Here is a 22,007-nt window from a genome sequence, read left to right as displayed (position 1 = left end):
AGACAGAACAAATAGAACAAGATCGACCATGTTGATAATTGAAGCCAGGTGAAGAGAAACGTTTTGTACTATCCTAGATTCCCTTCCTTTGGTGGTTTTTGAAGTTTCCCATAATAAAAATGCATTTTTAAAGACAACTACATAGCTAAGTCTATTTAGCAAAACATAAAAAGCTAAATATAAACATTTTACTAGAAAAATTTCAAATTTGCCACTTGCAAATTTGAAAGATTAAGAAAACAAGATAACTTACAGAAAGTATGAGGATTATGAAAACAGATTAACTTTTTTTTTCAAAATTCATATTATAATACCTGAAACATATCTGTGTTGCTGTCATGAGTGTATTCAACCACAACTGTCTGGGCCCGAGACAAAGTATATGATATACTATGCTGATCCTTGTTGCTTATTGCCTGTAAATAAAAAGGTTAATAGTAAAATTATGTAGTCAATGTTTAGTAGAAAATCTTTTCACAAAAGAAGGTAAAAATATCTGTCATACATAAGACACACTATAAACATTAGAGGCTGGTGTTTTCTAGGGGCTGGGTATACAGAATACTTTGAGGCAGTTATAGAATAAGACGTAATGTAAAAAAAAATCAAAATGACATAAAAGTTTGTGTCACCTTATAAGTATTTTTTATCAAGTGATCAAAATCAAATGCCATGGAGAAAGAAATCAATACTCAGTACCCCCTCTGATACAGAAATACAAAAATCTTATTTCTAAATAGGAATCTTATTTTTCACGTTACCTAAATAATTATAAAGTGGTAGCAATACTCAGAAATAGTTGTTTCTCTAACCATTATGTGATATAGATGACAAATCTGCCATACACTGGGCTACATACAGAAAAATTCATAGAAATGGATATAATGCTTTTATTTGTACTTTTGACCTATTCCAAACTAAAAACATTTCTAAAAAGAAATTTTCAGTTTTGTTTTCAAGCATTTTCTATGTAAATGTGTTGAAGATAATATCAGAGGGGAAAAAACCTAGTCATGTACAAAGGAAGTGGAAACAGATTGTGTAAAAGGAAAATAGACACAAAGAGTGATTACACAAAGCAAAGAAGCTAAAGAAAAAAAGTTTCAAATTAGAAGTTTGGCTTTATAAAAGTTTTTGTCTAGTTTAAGTTTTTAGCTAATTGGTGGTAGATAAAAGCTTTAAAGTAATACCTTTCAGAATAAGAAAATTAATTTTCAAACCCAAAGATAATAAACAAATATTTGCAGTACTATACTAACTAGCTGGTTTTGTCAAAGCTTATCAATGCCCCTTTTGCTTCTCACTTGTTTCTTTTAAGGAAATCACACTTTATAGACATACCTGTATCTGCCCATATGGCTCTCCCTATTTTCCTTTCTCTAGAGGTTTATGTATTAATATATTCAACAGCACTATATATCATTATTACACAGATTTAAAAATTGATACTTGACACTTAACATTAATAAAGCAAATTTTCAAATTAATTGCTATTTTGAATTTTTGAATCCTTTAATCCAGATGACAGGCAGAATTTTTTTTAACATGATCTCACTGATATATTCATTTAAAAATTAAAAAAAATTACTTTTGTTCATCTCTGATTCCTAAGGTTCTTACTGCCTAATAAAGATGAAAAAAGGCGAGATAATGATTCCATAAAGGACTAAAAAGTATAAAAAAATGGGAAGATGGATATAAAATAGAATTTTAGAGCTGGGTGCTGGTGGCTCACACCTGTAGGAGGCTGAGATCTGAGGATCATGGTTCAAAGCCAGCCCAGGCAGGAAAGCCCATGAGACTCTGATCTCCAATTAAATACCAAAAATAAACGCTGGAATGGAGCTATAGCTCAGGTAGTAGAATGCTAACCTAGAGTAAAAAAGTTTCAGGGACAATGCCTATCAGCCCCAGGACTAGCTCTACTAACTAAATACATAAAAGTTTAAAAAACAGAGTATTTTACAAATAAGGTTAAATATTTTTCCCTGATAGTAGTTCAAAACCAGAGGTATATTTGCTATTTAAGGGCATTTGAAAATATGGGAATGTGATGTGAGGGCTCAAAAGGTACTTAGTGGGTGGGAGAAAAATATTAAATGTCTCATGTTATGTGGAATGTCCTGCACAATGAAGGACTGGAACACCCAAAATGCCAAGGGCACTCTTGTGAGGAAATATTTAAGAAGCTCCTCCAATTGAGATGAATAAGCTATTTACTTCTACTACGTTATCCCTTATTGCAAAGGAGCAAGATGAAAAATCTTAAAAAAATTCCCAAATAGTAACAAAGGAAGACTTGTCAAGGCTTGAGGCCTCTATTTTGCACCCCAAACTATATATATGAAACAAGGCTGAAAATCCTATTAATTTTGAATACTGGACTATTATTTAAAACAGGGCAGCATATGTCAGCTTTACAGTCTCATTTATTAAATGTACAAAGACATACTCCAGATACTGCAATACTAATGGCACATCTCAGGGCTATATAGCTATACTTCAGAAGTCAAAGAATTCTAGTTTTTAAAATTTGCTCATCTATAGTATCAAATTTGGCTGATCATATAATTTAGAGGACAGATAAAGATCTGAAATTCCCTCTTCTTGTTTATCATTCTAGGAAAGTACAAGTACCCTGAAATGATGGGCAAATTTCCAGAAATTTTGGCAAAGAAAGGCAAAGAGACTAGAAGTGTGTGTGTGTGTGGGGGGGTGGTATTTGGAGGGGATGGGGCTACACTGTGGATATGGCTATTTGCTTCCATTGCTTTGATTCAATGTAATGATGAGGCCTACTTCATACAAGTGCAGTGAGTGGTAGAAACTCTCAAAGTTACAAAACACAAATAAATAAATAAAAACAAGTGCATCCACAGAAACATCAATTAAAAACCTTCAGTGAAGAAATGACTTCATCTGAATGGCTTCTAAAACCTAAATGTTACATATTATAAGCCACATTCCACCTTCAAGGGGAGGCCCTTATGGTAAAGTAGGGTGGATGGCTGTAACAAAGTAAGCCTTGGCCCTACCTCTACCTCTCTTAACAGGACATGGTAATGGTTCCTTCTAATTTCTATCCACTGATTCTAATTTGTCATTTTTAAGTTCAGTTCCCTTCCCACACTACAGCCTGAAATATACTGTTTCCAAAGTTTCTGCTCCAATCCAAACAAAAAGAACGTTCTCAATTAGAAATGTGAGGGAAATGCTAGCAAATATAAACACATAAAAATCTTTCAGTTTCTGTTACTTATTTAGTTTAAAAATTTTTTATTTTTATTTTTTACCTTTGCGGCCTGAGGAGTACATGCAATATGCACAGTGCTGGGCTTCACCCCATTTGCCTTAGGTCTTTTAAACAAAGCAAATCTACTTTTCCTTCTTCCTCTATCGCCATTTGGGAGAGACCCATTATACCTGATGGGAGAAGAAAAAAATGTTTAGGTGATTTCTTTTAAGAATCACACAAGTATAAAATAAATGTTTTACTTTGTAGAATCAATTCTCAGTTAATTATCTATTAGCACATATTAACCATTAGCAATTGATGACCCCTAGACCAATTGTTTTAGTGTGAAACAAAATGAGATTCTTCCTTATTATGATAGAAGTACCTTTTGTATTTCTTTATTGAAGCACTGACTAAGGCATATCTGACTTTTTTTTTTTTTAGGGTGAATGTTCTTGTGTGTGTTAATATGACCTCTAAATGTAGTGGATGTATTGTTTAAAGTAGAATCTCCAGCCAGGTACCCCAGCTCACACCTGTAAGAAGCTGAGATCTAGGATCATGGTTCTTCCAACCATGGCAGGAAAGTCAATGAGATTTTTAATCTCCAATTAACTACCAAAAAAGAAAAAGAAAAAGGAAAAAAAGAAAGTGGAGCTGTGGTTCAAGTGGTAGAATGCTAGCCTTAGACAAAACAAACAAACAAACCAACAAACAAACCCTCAGGGACAGTATCCAGGCTCTGATTTCAAGCCCTGAAACTGGTGCGTGTGCACACGTGCGTACACACACACACACACACACACACACACACACACACACACACACACACACACACACACACACACACACACACACACACACACACACACACACACACACACACACACACACACACACACACACACACACACACACACACACACACACGATTCTTCTTTTTTTTGGTTGGTCATGGGCCTGAATTCTGGGCCTGGGCGCTGTCCCTCAGCTCTTCAGATCAAGGCTAGCGCTCTACCACTTGAGCCACAGCGCCACTTCCGGCTTTTTTCTTTTTGCTTATGTGGTGCTGAGGAATCGAACCCAGGGCCTCAAGCATGCAAGACAAGCGCTCTACCACTGAGCCACCTTCCCAGCCCTGAAAGTATGTTTTATGGTAATTTCTCCATGATTTCTCTCTCTCTCTCTCTCTAACAAGGACTGAAACAACACAGGAAAAGTTAAAAACAAACCCAGACAAGTACTATACACCAAGCACTACTGAGTTGTATTCAAATACAGCATTTCACTTAATCTTGCCTTGTAAAAACTGCCGAATTGGCATCACTGTCCACATTTTCTTTTTCTTTTTTTTTTTTTTGGCCAGTCCTGAGAATTCAGGGTCTGGGCACTGTCCCTGAGCTTCCTTTGCTCAAGGCTAGCACTCTGCCACTTGAGTTATAGCACCACTTCCAGCTTTTTCTGTTTATGTGGTACTGAGGAATTGAACCCAAGGCTTCAAGCCACATTCCCAGCCCAACCATTCACGTTTTTACAAGTTAGGAAAAAGGAATTATTTTCAGAGGAATTATTTCGGAATGCCACAAACATGACACTGGCAAAACTAGAAAATAATTTCAAGGGTTTTTTTGGGTCATTTTTTACTTTTTCACTGAGGCATAAAGAGTAATTTAATAATAACTACTCATCGCTCCCTGTCCCTGACAAAGTTTTTGATTCTCCTATGTAGTGGGTCCATCTGAGCAGGAATGAAGCAGGGATTAGGGATGGATTTGAGGTTGGAAGAAAAAGCAATTGAAAATGGCCTGCAAATAGCTTACAAGAATGAATCATGTTTTAAAGATGAAAAGAGTTTACTCAATGATTGCTATATATAGAAATTATACTAACCCAATATAAAACAAAACATTACAAGGCGAAAGCTCTTGCTAATCTTGTTAGTCTTGTTCCAAGGGCAAATAGAGCCCCCCTTCATTTATACCTTAATTTTGCTATTCTGTACTATGTGTGGCCATCAGCCTTATGGTGAGCTTCTTACAGACCCTTGGCTACTGTCTTCTAAAAGTCTCTGACTCATTCTTTTTCTGGATCTGTGCTCTTAAGTTCCTAAATTCAATCCTCTTGTCCAAGCAATAGCAGGAAATAGATAACTATATCTGGTTTTACTCTTAGACTTATTGCATTTTAGGTCATTAAATATCAGATATATAGTTAATTACTACTGCTAAGGATTAACTGGGAAATCTTTAGGCTAAATGAGATAGTTTAAAACTATCCGGTTCTTCAAAATCCTTGAATTCCTTGAGTCTATACCTCCAGCCTGGCTTTTACAGGTTAGTTGGGAGAATCTTTAGGTTTTTCTGCCTGGTCTGGCTTCAAATTGATTTTTCCAGGTCTCAGCCTCTTAAGTAGCTAGGATTATAGGAGTGAGCCAACACTGCCTAGATCAAATCTTTGCTAAAAAAATTAACTCATCAGCATAGTTGTTTTTTAATTCTGGTAGTTAAAAAAGCTGTTTGTCATTAATACTATTAACAGCGATATGACCTGAAGTTATAATATTGCAATTACTAAATACTTTGATTTTTTTTGGGTGGTACCAGAGTTTGAACTCAGGACCTTGCACTTGAGTCATACTCCTAAACCTTTCTTTTGCTATGTTTGTTTTTAGTTGGGGTCTTGCATTATTGTCTGGGATCAGACTCTAACTTCCACACTCATATTTATCCCATTCTACTCTTATCTCCTGCCTAGCTAGGATTAGAGCCCAGATTATATAGCCATCACACCCAGTCTTGTTAACTTTCTTCCAGGCCTGGTATCGAACTGCCTCCTAAGTAGCTTGGTTTACAATTGTACACCACCATGCCCAAGTTTATGATATTTAAGGGTGTTTTTTTTTGTTGGGAGGTGTGTGTGTGTGTGTGTGTGTGTGTGTGTGTGTGTGTGTGTGTGTGTGTGTGTGTGTGTGTGTGTGTGTGTGTGTGTGTGTGTGTGTGTGTGTGTGTGTGTGTGTGTGTGTGTGTGTGTGTGTGTGTGTGTGTGTGTGTGTGTGTGTGTGTCTGTCTGTCTCCTGGGCTTGAACTGCTGTCCCTAAAGGCTAGCACTAAACTGCTTGAGCCACAGCTCCACTCCTGGCTTTTTGGTGGTTAATGAGTCAAGAGTCTCACAAACTTTCCTACCCAGGCTGGCTTCCAAGGACAATCCTCAAAACTCAGCCCCTTTTATGTCTGCCTAGGAGACACCACCTTCCTCCCCCCAACCCAAATACAATGCTGAAGTCCCCAAACCTGTAACTACCTGTAACTGTTAACCACCTGTCAATCACCTGACTGGGCATCAGCAAAAGGGTCCCAGGCTCTGAGATCACTTCCACATCTGCTGAGGCCCCACCTTTTCCTATATTATAATCTCTCTCCACCATTAGTTAAGCTGCTACTTGCTACCTGCTACATTCCAGATGCTACTGTACAACCTGCTCGAGTCCAGCCTGGTAGTTTAGCTCTCCCAAATAAACTCTCTTCTGCCTGAACCGTGTGGTAGCAACTTTTACACTGAGTAACTACAATTATAGGCATGAGCCACTGGCACCCAGCTATAAATTTGGTTTTTGAGATTTTTAAAAAAAAACGCGTTTTCAAAAGGTCTTAGAAAATGGAATCAGAGAACTTTTTTTGTTAGGCTTGTGACAGATGGGGCAGAATGATGGAAGGGGTAACACTGGTCAAGATATACTATACTCATAAAATGACATGTTAAATTGAAACCCCTTTGGACAATTACTTAAAAATTAAAAAAAGAAAAGAAAAAGAAAGAAAAAAGGCCTCAGATGATCTTGTTTAATTGTCACTGTACAGTCTATATGGTGGACTTGCCCAAGACCATACAGTTAGCTATGCTGGAATAAGCACCAGAATCTAGGATATTCTGCTTTCAGTCAAGCTCAGTAATTATTTCTCTCTTATCTTCTGAAACAACAGATTCTCACTTAAACAGCATTCATCTAATTCTCAAACTTACTGCAATCTCTACAGTTGTTTTTTATACATAATCAGAGAAACAACAGATGGAAAGGATATTTCGCAATTTTAGCTTCTAGGATCTCCAGTTCAGACTGCTTCCATTTTGACAGTTACAACATGTTTGGACTGACTAAACTGAAATACTAGAGTCATCTAGTCTTCAATCTACAGCCTATTTTTCTAGGAATTAAATGAATGAGAATACTGTGCAAGCAAGTAGCTAAGTCCTAGGCTTCTCCATCATCCTACTGTTTTTATATGCCTACATACCTTTTTTTGACTAGAAATAATAGAAATACCTTAAACACAAATCAACAACTACTTCAGAGGGACAAAACAACATATAAACAGCAAGTGACAAAAAATAACTCAGAGGAGGAAAAGGATGGGGGCTTTTGGGATAGTGGGCTGAATGGTAGAAGAAAGCTTTCTAAAAGATGGGATAAAGAAAGCAAACTTTGCCCTTTATGCATTGTTTGTGCTGTAATTAAGCCCAAATAAAATAGCACAAATGTGAGAACTCAGTTTCTTAATATGATAACATTAACATGTAACTTTAGATTTGGGGGAGGATGGAGAAGAAAAGACATAAATTCTAAAAGTAAGAAGATTTCTATCTCTTTATGTCCCATGAGATATAAAAATCTTACCCTAGGACAATGAGTTCTCCATATTTTACTGGTGCTTTGGAAGGATGATTTTCTTGATCAGGAGAAAACATGAGCTTGGTTGTCTTTCTCAAATCTTTGGTCACTGGTCAAGAGCCTTGGGACACTTTTTGCATTATTTCCTGTAGGGGAAAAGTTTTCATTAGTAATGTGAACAATGAATTTCAGTTTAAATATATTATTTTCCAGCAGTCCTCTGGAGCACAGTATTATGCAAATCATCACATGATATACAAAGTATGTGACATTTTCCCCATCAATGCTTATATATTTGACACAACTGGATCAAAATGTAAATTAGATACAGACCAACTGAGTAGATGTACTTTTCCCTATTATTTCTTTTGTTGTTGTTGTTGTTGTTGGTCATAGGCTTGAACTCTGGGCCTGAGCGCTGTCCCTGAGCTCTTCAGCTCAAGGTGAGTATTCTACCACTTGAGCCACAGCATCAGTTCTGGTTTCTGGTAGTTAGAGATGAGTGTCTCATGGACTTTCCTGCCTGGGCTGGCTCTGAACTTTGATTCTCAGATCTCAGCCTCCTGAGTAGCTAGTTTTACAGACATGAGCTATCAGTGTCTGGCTTTTTTCCTATTACTTCTACAAGGTACAACTAAAAACTATGGACATAAGTTTGCTGTGTTTTCCTTTTGATCATGGTGGTGGTGGGGTTGAACATAGGGCCTTTCCATACCATACGAATGATCTACCACTGAACTACTCCTCAGCTCTGTTTGCTTACTGGCTTGCCAGACCTAGCAAGCCATACCTAGCAAGCCAGCAAGAAAGCAAAGGGCCTCATGCTTGCTTGATTTTCTTGCTCATAGATGGATGGCAATCTACTACTACTTGAGCCACACCTTTAGCCCTGCTTTTTTGTTTAAGTGGAGATAACAATCTCATGGACGTCTCTGCCTAGGTTGGCTCTGCATGGAGATCCTCTAGGTCTCAGCCTCCTGAGTAGCTAGGATGACAATTGTAAACCACCAATGCCTGGCTTTTTTTGACCAATACATCCCTAAAGAAGGCAGCAGCCTGGAAATGTCAACTAATACCATCAGTAAATCAAATAATAAATTAAACAAATAAATAAAATGCTAAAACAAAAGCTTGCTTTCTGGTTAAAGAAACATTAAAACGCCTAGAAAGATATAAAAATCTTTTTCTTAGTTTTGACTTTTTGGGGTTTTTTTGAGACAAAATCTCACTATGGAGCCCAGGCTACCCAGGAATTAACAATTCTTCTGTCCCTGCTTCCCAAGTTGTGGATTACCACACCCAGGCTACACAGAAAACTTTTGATAGCTGTTTTACTTTAGCTCAAGACTAGAGAAACACTGCAAGTGCTAAGTGGTAAGCCCCTTGAAACACAATGAGGAAGGTAGTGTCAATGTAGGCCTAGTGGAAGCTACAACTGGTTTCAAATTTCCAGTACCAATAAACAGTTTTGGCAAAGAAATAGAAAATATAAAGAAGGGTATTAGAGGTAGAAAATATATAAGCCAAATTGAAAAGTTTACTAATCAGCTCAACTATAAAATAGAATGGACTTAATAAAGAATCAGGAAACTAGAAGAATGATAGATATCAAATTTGAACAAAAGCGAAAAATTTGGAGGTGAGATTCATACACTCATAGATCTGTGAGACTAGAGGAAAAAAAAAAGGTAACTTTTGTTTCATTGGATCTCAAGGAGAGAAGAGCCAAAACAACACTCAAAGAAATAAAGGCTGAAAACAAATTTGAAAAGAGAAATAAAAGTAAGAAACTGCACAAACTCCACTCAGATATTCATGTAAAGAGATTTAAAGTTCTGAAATCTAAAGGCAAAGAAAGTAGAGAAAAATCTATCCTTTACCTATGGGAGGGTAGCGGGGGTGGAAGGTGTAGTAAAGACCAGTTACAGTTAAAATGGTAGTGCAATGGTAGCAGTTTTCTCATTAGAAACAATGGGTGACAAAAAATAATGGTTTAATAACTTTTTGGTTCTAAAAAAATGTCAACAAAGAATTTTATAGCCAATAAAAATAGAGGGATAATCAAGACATTCTCAGATGGGAAAACACTAAAAGAATTTTCCAGCAGATAAAAAAACAGAATGGCTAGAGAAAATTCTGCAAACAGAAACGATAACATGGTAGCAAGAATATAGGGAAATGTAACAAACTTTTTTATTTTCTAAATTATACTTGATCGAAGTGAAAGTGTGACACTACCTAATCCGGATGGATACCTTTATAAACATACACAAAGGACGTGTATGTGTGTGCAGGTTCTTGGGACTTGAACTCAGGGCCTGAGTGTTGTTCCTGAGCTTTTTATTTTTACTTTTTTGGTCCGGCCATGGGGCCTGAACTCTGGGCCTGGGTGCTGTCCCTCAGCTCTTCAGATCAAGGCTAGTGCTCTACCACTTGAGCCACAGCGCCACTTCTGGCTTTTATCTTTTTGCTTATGTGGTGCTGAGGAATCAAACCCAGGGCCTCATGCATGCAAGGCAAGCGCTCTACCACTGAGCCACCTTCCCAGCCCCTTCCTGAGCTTTTTAAATCAAGGTTAGCATTCTTATCACTCTGAGCCACAGCCCCACTTCTTGCTTCTCCCTCCTCCTCCACCCTGGGTGGCGGAATTCTTACATGAAAGTGTAAGAGCTACACAAGAGGTTAGTCTTCTAACACAGCTGAGTGGCTGTGTTTTTGTATTCATACTCTATATATCATTTTCTCTGTATTCTAAAACACGAGGCTCTAAAATAAATTCCTGAAGTCATGCACTTAAGAACATGAATGGAATATAAAATATCCCAGCTGGGCTCTGTAATCCTAGCTACTCAGGAGGCTGAGATCTGAGGGCTGCAGTTCAAAGCCAGCCCAGGTAGTAAAGTCCATGAAACTCTCATCTCCAATTAGCCACCAGAAAACATGAAAATTGTGGCTCAAAGTGGAAGAGCTAACTTTGAGCAAAAGAGCTCAAGGACAGTGCCCAGGCCCTGAGTTCAAGCCCCACAACCAATTAAAAAAAAAAATCTTAATACTTCAATTACTGGCCTCACGTGCTTCAATTCAGTTAGTTGATCTGACCCTATACAGCCCTATTCCAATGTGAGCTATTGCTGAGAACATGGATTATCATTCTGAGACTGGAAAAACATTGAGAAAATCTTGCTAAGATAAAACAAGATACAATAGGCTCTGCTTGATCACTGAAAATTAAGCATGTGACTTCCCTATTTAATAAGAATGGTTTCATGCATTTGACAGATTGAACAGTTTAACCATTTGTTCAACGAAGGAAAGAATTACCATTACTTTCTTATCACGTTTTCCCAAAAGAAAAACTTTTTATTATATGAAATCATCAGGCCAGGCGCCGGTGGCTCATGCCTGTAACACTAGCTACTCAAGAGGCTGAGATCTGAGGATCATGGTTCAAAGCCAGCCTAGGCAGGAAAGTCTGTGAGGCTCTTATCTCCGATAATCCACCAGCAAACTCGAAGTGGTGCTGTGGCTCAAGTGGTAGAGCACTAGCCTTAAGCTGAAGAGGTCAGGGACAGCACCCAGGCCCAGAATTCAAGCCCCATGATCAACAACAACAACAAAAAGAAGGAAGGAAGGAAGGAAAGAAAGAAAGAAAGAGAGAAAAACCATCAGCTTCACCTGAAGATGAAAAATGGGAAAACCAATCTTTGTCCCTCAAGATAACATGCTCCTTTTACTATTTACAGTGCACACACCTTGTTTTACTTACTGTCTACTAACCACCAGTACAAATTTCTGAAAAGTAAAAAGAACTAAGATAAAACTAAGTAATGAAGATACCTGCTGTGGGTGCAAATTTGCACCCACATAGGGCTGAACAGGCTAATTCTTATAGTAATTCTTACATAATAGGAGACCTATTGGGGGATCATTTATATAAGAGACTAAAAAGCATACGTGTATAAAACAAACCCTAAGCAAATGACACTTAAGTGTAGACAGGTAACAACTATGAATGTGAGTACTTTGTGAGTACTTTGCCACTTCCTCAATGCTCATTGCATTTGTCAACCCATTTCCTGCTGGTGACCAATATTAAAAACCTCAGTACATGAAGTGGACACATTACATACTTATTTAAAACATAGGGAGGGAAGAAATGCAAAGGAAAAACCAGAGTATTGAACTTAAAACAAACTCCTGGCTCCATTAGAAAAACATGTATTAGAAGTGAGTCAAGACAGCTTAGGGACAAAAAGCTTTATGTGCTCCTAGAATGTGACAAGCCAAAAAAGACTTCAGGGCACTATTCCTGATTGGAGAGGTGTTTGCTTAAAATAACCTTACCATTATAATCTCCCTCCAACTTCAATCACCCGAAAAGCCTATTTTAAAAGTACAACTAAGAACTCAAACATGTTTACTGTCACTGTCCTTTTCAGACCTACACTTAGCAATTTAGATTATCGAAGTTCTTAAAGTGATAATATGCTTCTCAGAAAGCAACTCTAGAAGTTAGCTCCTGTATTAACCATTAAAGTAACAAACAAAATTCAGCAAAAAGCAGGAAAAAATGGTGGGATTCATCAGTTATTTGGAACAAAAACACAAGACAAAAGTACATTCATAGGAAATTGTATCATTTTCCCAAGTCAGCATCTAACACTGGTACTCTCTTTCACAAGGGCTAACACTGGTCTAGCTCTGAGCCAAATAATGTCCTAAGCATTTTACGTGACTGATTTGAGTCTCAGAACAACCTTACAAAATAGGAAATATTTTAACTCTCATGTTACTGTAACTCTATCATTCTAGAATTGCTGAAACACGTTTCTCTGGGGAAAAACTACATTGGGAAACTAAATTAAAAAATAAACCTAAAAAGTCCCCAAATTCTTTTCTACTATAAAGTATTACAGGGCAAGAGCTTATATAACTGATGCTATTGTCCTTAACAGGGGCAATTTTTTTCCCCCTGGTCCCGGTCCTGGGGCTTATATGCTTGTACTTTGGGCCTGGGTGCTGTCAAATGAACTTTTTCACTCAAGGCAAATGTTCTACCTTTTAAGCCACAGCCCCATTTCTGGCTTTTTGGTAGGTTAGGTTATTGGAGATAAGAGTCTCACAGACTTTCCTATCCAGGCTGGTTTTGAACCACAATCCTCAGATTTCAGTCTCTTGGAGTAGCTAGGATTACACAGGTATGAACTACCTGTGCCCGGCTCCCTTTTTCACTCAAGGCAAGTGCTCTACCCCTTGAGCTGTATCTCCACTTTTGGTTTGGGTGGCTAATTGGAGATAGGAATGTCACAGATTTTCCTGCCTGGTCTGGCTTTGAACTGCAATCCTCAAATCTTAGCTTCCAGAGTAGCTAGAATTACAGGCATGAGCCACCAGTGCCCAGCCAGAGAGCCTCTAATTATTTGGGGTGCCTAAATCACTCCCAGATACAATATCTAGATACCTGTAGTCTTAACTTTTACTAAGATACTGAACAAGTTTACATGCATCTTATTATTTTTTTAAACTAACAATAGTCAAGTATTTTTCCCCAAAATAATTACTAATTACTCAGAAGGTAGTAAGTTCATAGTGGAAGAAAACTGGCAGATACTACCTCAACCAACTGATCAAGTTTAACACTGCTTGTAATAAGACATTTTGATATCATTTATCTTTGATGTGATATACTGAAATATTCTATCCAAAACTTCATAACCTCAATCTAAAGACATGCAAACAATGACAAACCCAAATTGATGATTAAATGTGAGAGTGTGTTAAAAGTCCCATGATCATGAAAGGAGATAATGAAGATGCAACAATTATATACAATACAGGATCAGAAACTGGACTGTGGAACAGAAAAGGACATTAATAGAAAAGACTGGTGAAATCTGAATACTGTTCATAGTTGAGTAAATAGTATTATGCTAATGCTAATCTTGATAAATACATTATGTGAGTTATTACCACTAGAGGAAGCTGAGTAAAGGGCATCTGTAAAGTTGTTTTACTAATTTTCCATGTTGTAAAAAGCAAAAAAAAAAAAAGTTTTTAAAGACAAAGTAGCTGGGTGCTAGTGGCTCACACTTGTAATCCTAGCTACTTACAAGGCTTAGATCTGAGAATCAACAGTTTGAAGTCAGTAACAAGCAAAAATCCAGAAGTGGATCTATGGCTTAAGTGGTAGAGTGTCTGACTAGATCAGAAAAGCCAAGCAAGAGCCTGAGGCCCTGGCCTTCCAGCCCCAGTACAAGCCCCAGGGGTTGGGGGTCGGGAGGAGGAAACACAAAAAGGACAATAAAAATAGAAAATAAAAAGTTCTTTAAACTTATTGGCATTACAAAAATAAATTCCAGATTCAAAATTTGCCCCTTTTAGCCTTCCATAATTCAAATGTGAGTTCCATGTTGTTTGGTTTTGCCCAGTCACAGTTGCATTTCTTCTTGTTCTTTTTTTGAGGAGAAATTGTACTATTCACAGCTCCTTTGGTCAGGGAAGATGTTATTTACTGCACAAGTGTGGTCACACAATGAACTGAGTGATAGGTAAGCAAAGCAACCATCTTAGTAATAATAATAGTAATAATTTTCTTAATAGTAATAGAGACATACAAGTATAATTTTAGCATTGAATGCCCTAGATGGTCTTAAAAAAAGCAATTATATCTTATATTTTGAATTAATACCTTATGCTGAAATACTTGTATTTGAACTTGTCTCTATTCTGTCCATCTATTTACATAAATTGTTTCTTTAAGAGTTTATAAAAGAGAATAGAAATAGTGGCTCAGAGGAGGAAGAATGAAGAATTAGCAGCATCCCTAGTTATTTTGACAAGGTTTAATTGAAAAGCTTTTAAATATAAAACCTTAAAATTCAGTATTTTCTTAAATTATCACTAACTACTTTGTTATCATAGCATTTCCTTCAAACTAGAAAAGACAATTGGAAAGCCATAACTATCTAGGGCACCTGGAAGAACTTGGGTCCTTGAGTTATGAATGAGGGTCTCTATCTAGGATCCTTGTTGAGTTCTCAAATTTACAGACTAACACATGATTTTTTTATACCCCAAAATGGTGCAAATTTCCCACCTCAGGACTATCATGAGGACTAAATGAGAACAATAAAGCTGTAATGAGTTGACTGTTGGGTTATGTACTTTATTTACTCACTTATATATACTATGTCTGGACTTAGAAATCAAGCTCACACAGCAGGACTCAAACATATGCTGTAAGACTATTATGGCTAAAAGTTATAGTTTTTAGGAGTATCCTAAAAATATTTTAACTGTGAGGTGAATATTTCCAAGAATATAATGCAATGCAAAATATCTACTCTGTATTTAATTAGCCATTAAAGTAATGCTGCCCTGTCACTTTATCCTTATTTCTCAGCATCTAAATGAATGTTTATAATCTAATCTTCATAATTTTGATACCACGTAGAAAGTTCTAGTTTTCTACTACTCTAAATACATAATAGATCATAAAACAATCAAAGATCTGTTAGTTTCATGGTTAAGTGATGTATAAACACTTCATTTTTGCTAGGAGGAAACAGTACATGTAAATTAAATCAGTTATAACATGTATTCTTAGCTCTTCAGAGAAATTAACATTAAACCTTTTGTTTCAAAATTCCATAATAAGCTCTTCAGAAGGAGTAAGAAAAATGAGGTTAAAAATTCAAAATTACAAATGGATCTCCAATACTGTTTCTTCAAAAGTCAGTTCTTAGTTGGGACAACAGTGAGTGACAACAGTCAGTGCTTCATACCTGAAATCTTAAATTGATTTTGGAGGCCTAGAATGACAGGATCAGAGTTTGAGGCCCAACCATGCAGAAAAACTCCCAAGACCCCCTTTTTTCAATCTATAGCTGAGTTTGGTGGTAAACACCTGTTATTCCAGGTACAGAGGAAATAAAAAAATCATCAGGGCAAAAAAGGGCTGGTGTGCAGTTCAAGCGGGAGTGTGCCTTCCTAGCAAGGATAAGTCCCAGAGTTCAAATCCCAGTATGTTTGTGTGTGCTCTACCAATAGAGAAATTACTATTTAAAAATGGCATTATTATTCTCACGGAAGAACTGAAGTTTCATATTACTAGTTTTGTCTTTTTGGTTCATGAAAAGTTCTCCAAAGCAGTAATCTTTCTTTGACCAAATCATAATGTGTTCCTTATAAATTTTTATAACAGTAATTTAGAGATACTGTGTGTGGGAGGCTAAGAACATCTATTTTTCTTTTTTAGTAGAGTGAATATTCTAAATTACTCAGCATGGTATTCCTGCTTAACCCTTTTTATTAGAAAATGATAAATACATAGCTATTTCTAGTAATTTCCTCTTTTTAAAATTTATCACATTACAAATACCCCAATGCAGTAGTTATGATCTCCCTAATTTTCAACTTTTCTCATCCCTGATTTATCACTCATCTTGTAAATATACAGATTAAATACCTAAATTTTAAAAAGGTCATACATATCACTACTCTAAATCATACAAAACTTTTCACAAATTCCTATAGAAACAAAAACATTTCATTATATTTTTTCTTTTGGTGAAAACAAAATGCTTCAAAAAGAACACCGCTAGAAAATAATGACTATTCTTGTCCTGTTTTTAGACAAGAGTCCCTCTAACCAATAATCATACTTAATGTTGTTAAATCTCTTCCCACTATATCAGATAAAAACATTACTTAAAATTCTTACAAAGAACAACTGTTTATTGAGAGAAGATTTAGGGCTGATAAAGCAAAACTAACAGCTAACCAAGGATACAACTAATACAATGATAACACCATCATTCTGGGTACCAAACAATTTTCTTCAGGGAACATATAATAGTCAAATTTAATAACTTAATAGAAAACAGCCGATGACAGTATGGGCTAAAATATTTAAAAACTAAGTTCAATATCTTAGACTGCAAAAATAGTAAAAATGAACAACTTTCTATTTTTCTGTTGACCTATTATCAACAGGCAATAAATCCTGTATTTAAGCTTCCTTTAGGACTGATAGGAGATGAGATTAATAGTGCAAACCCTCCCTAAGAACTCTAACTATGGAGTTTGACTTTGATTCAGTACTAGAATGGAAGGACATTTAATTCATAACCACAATTCTAAAGCTAAATATGAAAGTGAAAAAATTATAAATACCTTGCATAATTATGCTTCAAATCCTTCCTTTTGCAAGTTTACTGTAACAGGAAGCAACAATAAAACAAACATTTAAGCCATAGAGCAACTTACCTTTTTATTCCATCTCTACTGTTACAAGCAAAAAACCCTTCTCACCAGAGAATAAAATCCAGATAGTATTAGAGCATCTGTCAGTTCCACCTGGCATCACACACTGAAGAGCTAGCTGTCTGCTCAGTGTTCTTTCAAGTTAAGCACTTCATAATGTGTGTGGGTGGGCCTGCACTACGCAAAATAGGTAAATACTACATAATTCTAGATTCTATTGGCGGAATGAGAATTCACGTCTCCCTTATCTCCTCCCTGATGAAGTCTGTAACCCAAAAGGGAAAAACGGAAGAGGATGCACCTAACAATTGTAAAATGGGCTTAGTATCAAGTTATGGGATGAAGTACTTCAAAAGAAAAGTATTTTGTTTCTTAAAATGCTTTATAGATGTTAGAACTAGAACAAAGATAACTACCATTTCATGACAGCAACACAGCCTATTTACAATATCTGTTAGGAAGCACGCCATTAAAAAAATCAACAAAATGTATATGTAAAGAAAGAGTACTTTTTAGTACTATTAAAGAAATCTTGATTTTTTTGGAGGGAGGGGGGAAAGGGAATACTACAATATCCTAGTAATAAAAACAGATGAAGCCAGGTGCCAATGGCTCACACTTGTAATCCTAGCTACTCAGGAGGCTGAGATCTGAGGATCGAAGTTCAAAGCCAGCCCAGGCAGGAAAGTCCCTGAGACTTTTTTTTAATCTTCAATTAACCACCAGCAAACCGGAAGTGGTGCTGTAGCTCAAGTGGTAGAGCACCTGTTTGAGTTTAAGAGCTCAGGGACAGTGCCCAGACCCAGAGTTTAAGCCCCATGACCAGGAAAACAAAACAAAACAAAAAAACAGATGAAGATTCAACCACATTTTCAATTAATTATGCTTATTTCTACCTTTATATTTAATAATTTAAGCTAGGGATGTAGCTCAGAGGTAGAATGCTTGTCCAGCATGCCCAATAAAGTCTTGAGTTTGATTCCCTAGCATAGCAGTAACAAAAATTAAATTAGTACACAGAAGTACATTGGGATTGGACAAGCTTCATCAAATAGCTACTGGTAGTGTGCTATTTAATGAATTTGCTACTGTCAGATTACCCTACTTATATATCATTTTCCCATGTCCTTTTTGGAGGAAATTCTTTATGAGGAATGGTTGTATACTGAACTAGTCTATTCCTCTATAAAGACAAAAGCATTTAATTACATTTAAGATTTTTTTTTTTGAAACAGGGTCTCTCTGTAGCCAAGACTGGCTTTTCATGCTAATCTTTCTGCTTCAGCCTGTGATCACAAGTGTGTGCCACCATGCCTGATATATCCCACCTGTTAAATTCAAGTTCAGCTTTTGTCAAGGTACTCATTCTTTTATAAAATTCTTTTATAACTAATATATAATTCTTTTATAAAATTTTTAGTAGCTCTTGTGTTCAATTTATTGTAAACATAAATGCTGCACCAGAGCCCCAAAATTGATATCCATGATTTTAAAGCCATAAATGTAAATAACTAGACAATTTAAGCTTTACTCAATTACAATATACTTAATAGTACTACTATTGCTAATAATGCCTAACTCAGATGTCAGTAAATATCTGTGGGAAATCAAATCTCACCAATATATACACTATCTTTGATTCAGTCAAGCTATCCTTTTTAAAGAGATCAACATAGTAACATTATTTTGTCATTGATGTCTTAGAATAAAATGAACCTCCTTCTCTTATAGCTGGTAAGTTTATTTCTATTATTTTTTGCATTGCATAACTGTGTCACATGCCCTGAAGCTGTTCTTCAGTAAATCTGTGTAAAATTTCTTTTGCTCTTTCTGTTGGCAGCAAGCCTACTTTGGTTACAGTGAGAATAATTTGCTCAAATATTCTGCTTAATGTCCAGTGTAAATACACATCCATACCCCCCCCCAAAAAAAAACTTACCTATAAAGATTCTACAGTCTTGCTATGTGGTGACTTGGCCTTTGTTATGTAATTCTAGGCTGATGAAATTGTTCAAGAAGCCGGACATGACAGGTTCAACACTCATACCAAATAGAATGTAGTTGTGGCTGTCTATGTCTTAAACTTGATTCCAACAACAAACCCCGAGAACCTGCTACACTTTGGACTAATGCTCTCAACTCTGGAAGTGTATTTCTTTTTCACCTTGAGTACCCCGATGAATAAAAAATAAAGCATTAGGAGTATAATAGGTCCTATGTATTTCAAGCTCTGTGTTTATATCAAATAATCCGATCAGTAAATATTTTTTTTCTTCAAGAGTTCTAGGATAACATTAAAAAAATATTTCCTAAGTAATTACGATTAGCTATTTTTATATTACGACAAAGACCCATCCATAATTATTGAGGAAAAGAACCAATTCTCTTGTTTTTCTAAATTTCTGATTTTCTTTCTGACTTAGTTATAATGATGTTTGATTAATGTCATCATAGAAGTCAGTCAAATAAAAAATAAAATGGTAACTTTAAAGTAGCTTTCTTGGATTGTGGGAATCAAAGTTATCAAATGGCTGTGAATCTTAATGACCCTTCCAACACTCTTACATATCAGCTTACTTACGGGCTTATGGTGTTTTCCTTATCTTACTCTTTGATAAATCTGTGGCAATTATTTCCATTATGCTAAGAAAACAATAGTAAGCTTTCAGTCTCCTAAAACTTCAAAATAAAAAAAATTACTCTCCTTCCCAAATTAACCAAAATAAAGTACACTTACCTCACAATTTCTATGCCCTTTCAGGTGTTTGTTTTCTTATAGTCCTATTTTTCTTATTTTTGTAGTCTAGGTTTTGTTTTCACCTTCAGACACAACTGACCTCTGAGAGCTTGCTTCTTCTCTAATGATCTCTGAATACTTAAGGATGCACTCAAGGACTCATTCCTTACAGTGTCTTTACCTTTAGCCACACCCACAGCAGGTGTGTAAATTGTTTCTTCCTTTAGTTCCATCTTATTGGTGATCTAAGGGTCATGTTCCTCTAACTCACACTGCAATTCTCTTTGATGGCATTTACTACTCTATAGTAAGTTTTTGTTTGTCAAATCCAAATAATTCCAATCTTTTTTTTTTTTGGTCAGTTGTGGGGCTTGAACTCTGGGCCTGGGTGCTGTCCCTGTGCTCTTCAGCTCAAGGCAAGTGCTCTACCGCTTGAGCCACAGTGCCACTTCCAGTTTTCTAGTGGTTTTATTGGAGATAAGAGTCTCATGGACTTTCCTGCCAGGGCTGGCTTTGAACTTCGATCCTCAAATCTCAGTCTCCTGAGTAGCTAGGATTACAGGTATGTGCCACCGGTGCCTGGCCTCTAATTCCAATCTTTTGTGAAAATAACATAAGGTTTAAGCTTTCCCAATAAGACAATTCTTTCTTGTTAAGGGGAAGAATAAGAAAAGTCACTAATGTTATTGCACATATATAATCACATTTTAAGGCTGAAAAGAACCTTAAAGAATATAGTTTAATTTTCCCTTTGAATTCTCTACTATTATAACTGAGAAAAATCTATATCCAGAGAAAAGTTATTTGATGAAGGTGGTGGGGCTAAGTGGACACATCTTTCAGCTTCTATGTTGAAAGAGCTTGTTTCATTAGTTCTGGAGGCAATATTCCAAGTACTAAAGAGCACAGCTGTCAGCTCACATATGATTCACACCTAGTATTATTATATGGGATGGTGAAATGTTTGCCTACTGTGTTATTCTGTTATATATTATAATATATAACATATATATTATAACTTGGTATCATAAGGAGAAAACTGAAAATTAGAAATTCGGTGACAGGCATGCCATGAAGACATTTCTTTTAGTATACCAGATGGAGCATGCTTCCCTAAATTGGCTATTCACACTCTTACTTGATGGGCTTTGCTCACAAGCTCTCCTTAAACAAGTAAGTATGAAAAGCACTGCCACAGAATTTGTCTAACGAATCCCACATAATTGTGTAAAGAATTTTCAAATTCTATTACCTGATAAAGGACTTTCAACTGGTATATATAAGCAATAAACCAAGCAAAAATTAGTAAGAATTAGTAAAGATTAGTAAAAATTAGTAAACATTTAGTTTTTTAAAGTCTATATATAATCAGTAAGTACATGAAAAGAGATTCAGTATAATTAGTCATCAAGGAAATACAAACATAACCACAATCAGATGCCATTTCACTCCACTAGGATAGCTATAATTTAAAAAAAAATAAAGAAGAGGGTAATGACTAATATTGGAAAGGACACAGGAAAGTTGAAAAGTTGAAATTTTTCATTACAGGAAAATAAAATGGTACAGTCAGAAAAAGTCTGGCAGCTCCTCAAGATTAAAGATGAAATTGTAATATAACTCAATTCCTAGGTATAAACCTGCCAAAATTAAAATCAATGTACACACAAAACCTTTATCCATTTCTTTTAGTCAGGCTTGAACTCTCAACTTGGGTGCTGTCCCTGCTCTCTTCAGCTCAATGTGAGCACTCTACCGCTTGAGCCACAGCACCACTTCCAGTTTTCTACTGGTTTATTGGAGATAAGAGTCTCACAGACTTTCCTGCCTGGGCTGGCTTTCAACTGTGATCCTCAGATCTCCTGAGTAGCTAGGATTACAGGTGTGAGCCACCGGCGCCCAGCTAACCTTCATCCATTTTCACAGCCATATTATTCATAATAGCCAAAAAGTGGAAACAACTCAAACATCATTAACCGATGAACAGATAAAAAAAATGGGTATATACCAATACAATGAGATATTAATTGGTAATGAAAAGGAATGAAGTATCGGTACATGTTGCAGCACGGATGCAATCTTGTAAACTGGAAACTGCTAAGTGA

The 22,007-nt window shown here is 36.2% G+C and overlaps 1 protein-coding gene and 1 long non-coding RNA gene across 7 annotated transcripts in view; one reads left to right on the top strand and one right to left on the bottom strand.

Moving 5' to 3' along the window:
• Positions 1 to 22,007, bottom strand: part of Peli1 (pellino E3 ubiquitin protein ligase 1) — a 50,148-nt gene that overhangs the window by 5,708 nt on the left and 22,433 nt on the right. For 4 of the 6 annotated variants that reach the window (XM_070004532.1, XM_070004537.1, XM_070004535.1 and 1 more), the window contains exons 2-4: positions 7,908 to 8,047; positions 3,294 to 3,423; positions 315 to 416 (exon numbers count right to left, since the gene is read on the bottom strand). In XM_070004532.1, coding sequence (XP_069860633.1) covers positions 315 to 416; positions 3,294 to 3,423; positions 7,908 to 7,978 — 303 coding nt within the window. In that variant the 5' untranslated portion in view covers positions 7,979 to 8,047. Of the gene's footprint in view, positions 1 to 314; positions 417 to 3,293; positions 3,424 to 7,907; positions 8,048 to 17,168; positions 17,246 to 19,902; positions 19,922 to 22,007 lie in introns of those variants that run through there. The other 2 variants (XM_070004536.1, XM_070004533.1) reach the window with 2 other exon arrangements.
• On the top strand, positions 17,395 to 19,337 carry LOC138815188 (uncharacterized). Its single transcript, XR_011368205.1, has 3 exons — positions 17,395 to 17,475; positions 18,401 to 18,523; positions 19,163 to 19,337. It is a non-coding gene; the product is annotated as an uncharacterized lncRNA (long non-coding RNA).

The sequence above is a fragment of the Dipodomys merriami genome, unplaced genomic scaffold (assembly GCF_024711535.1).
Source record: "Dipodomys merriami isolate MVZ:Mamm:240054 unplaced genomic scaffold, mDipMer1.0.p SCAF_63, whole genome shotgun sequence".
NCBI lineage: Eukaryota > Metazoa > Chordata > Mammalia > Rodentia > Heteromyidae > Dipodomys > Dipodomys merriami.
The sequence above is the reverse complement of the archived record's forward strand: the minus strand, read 5'-3'. Positions and strand labels throughout refer to the sequence as shown.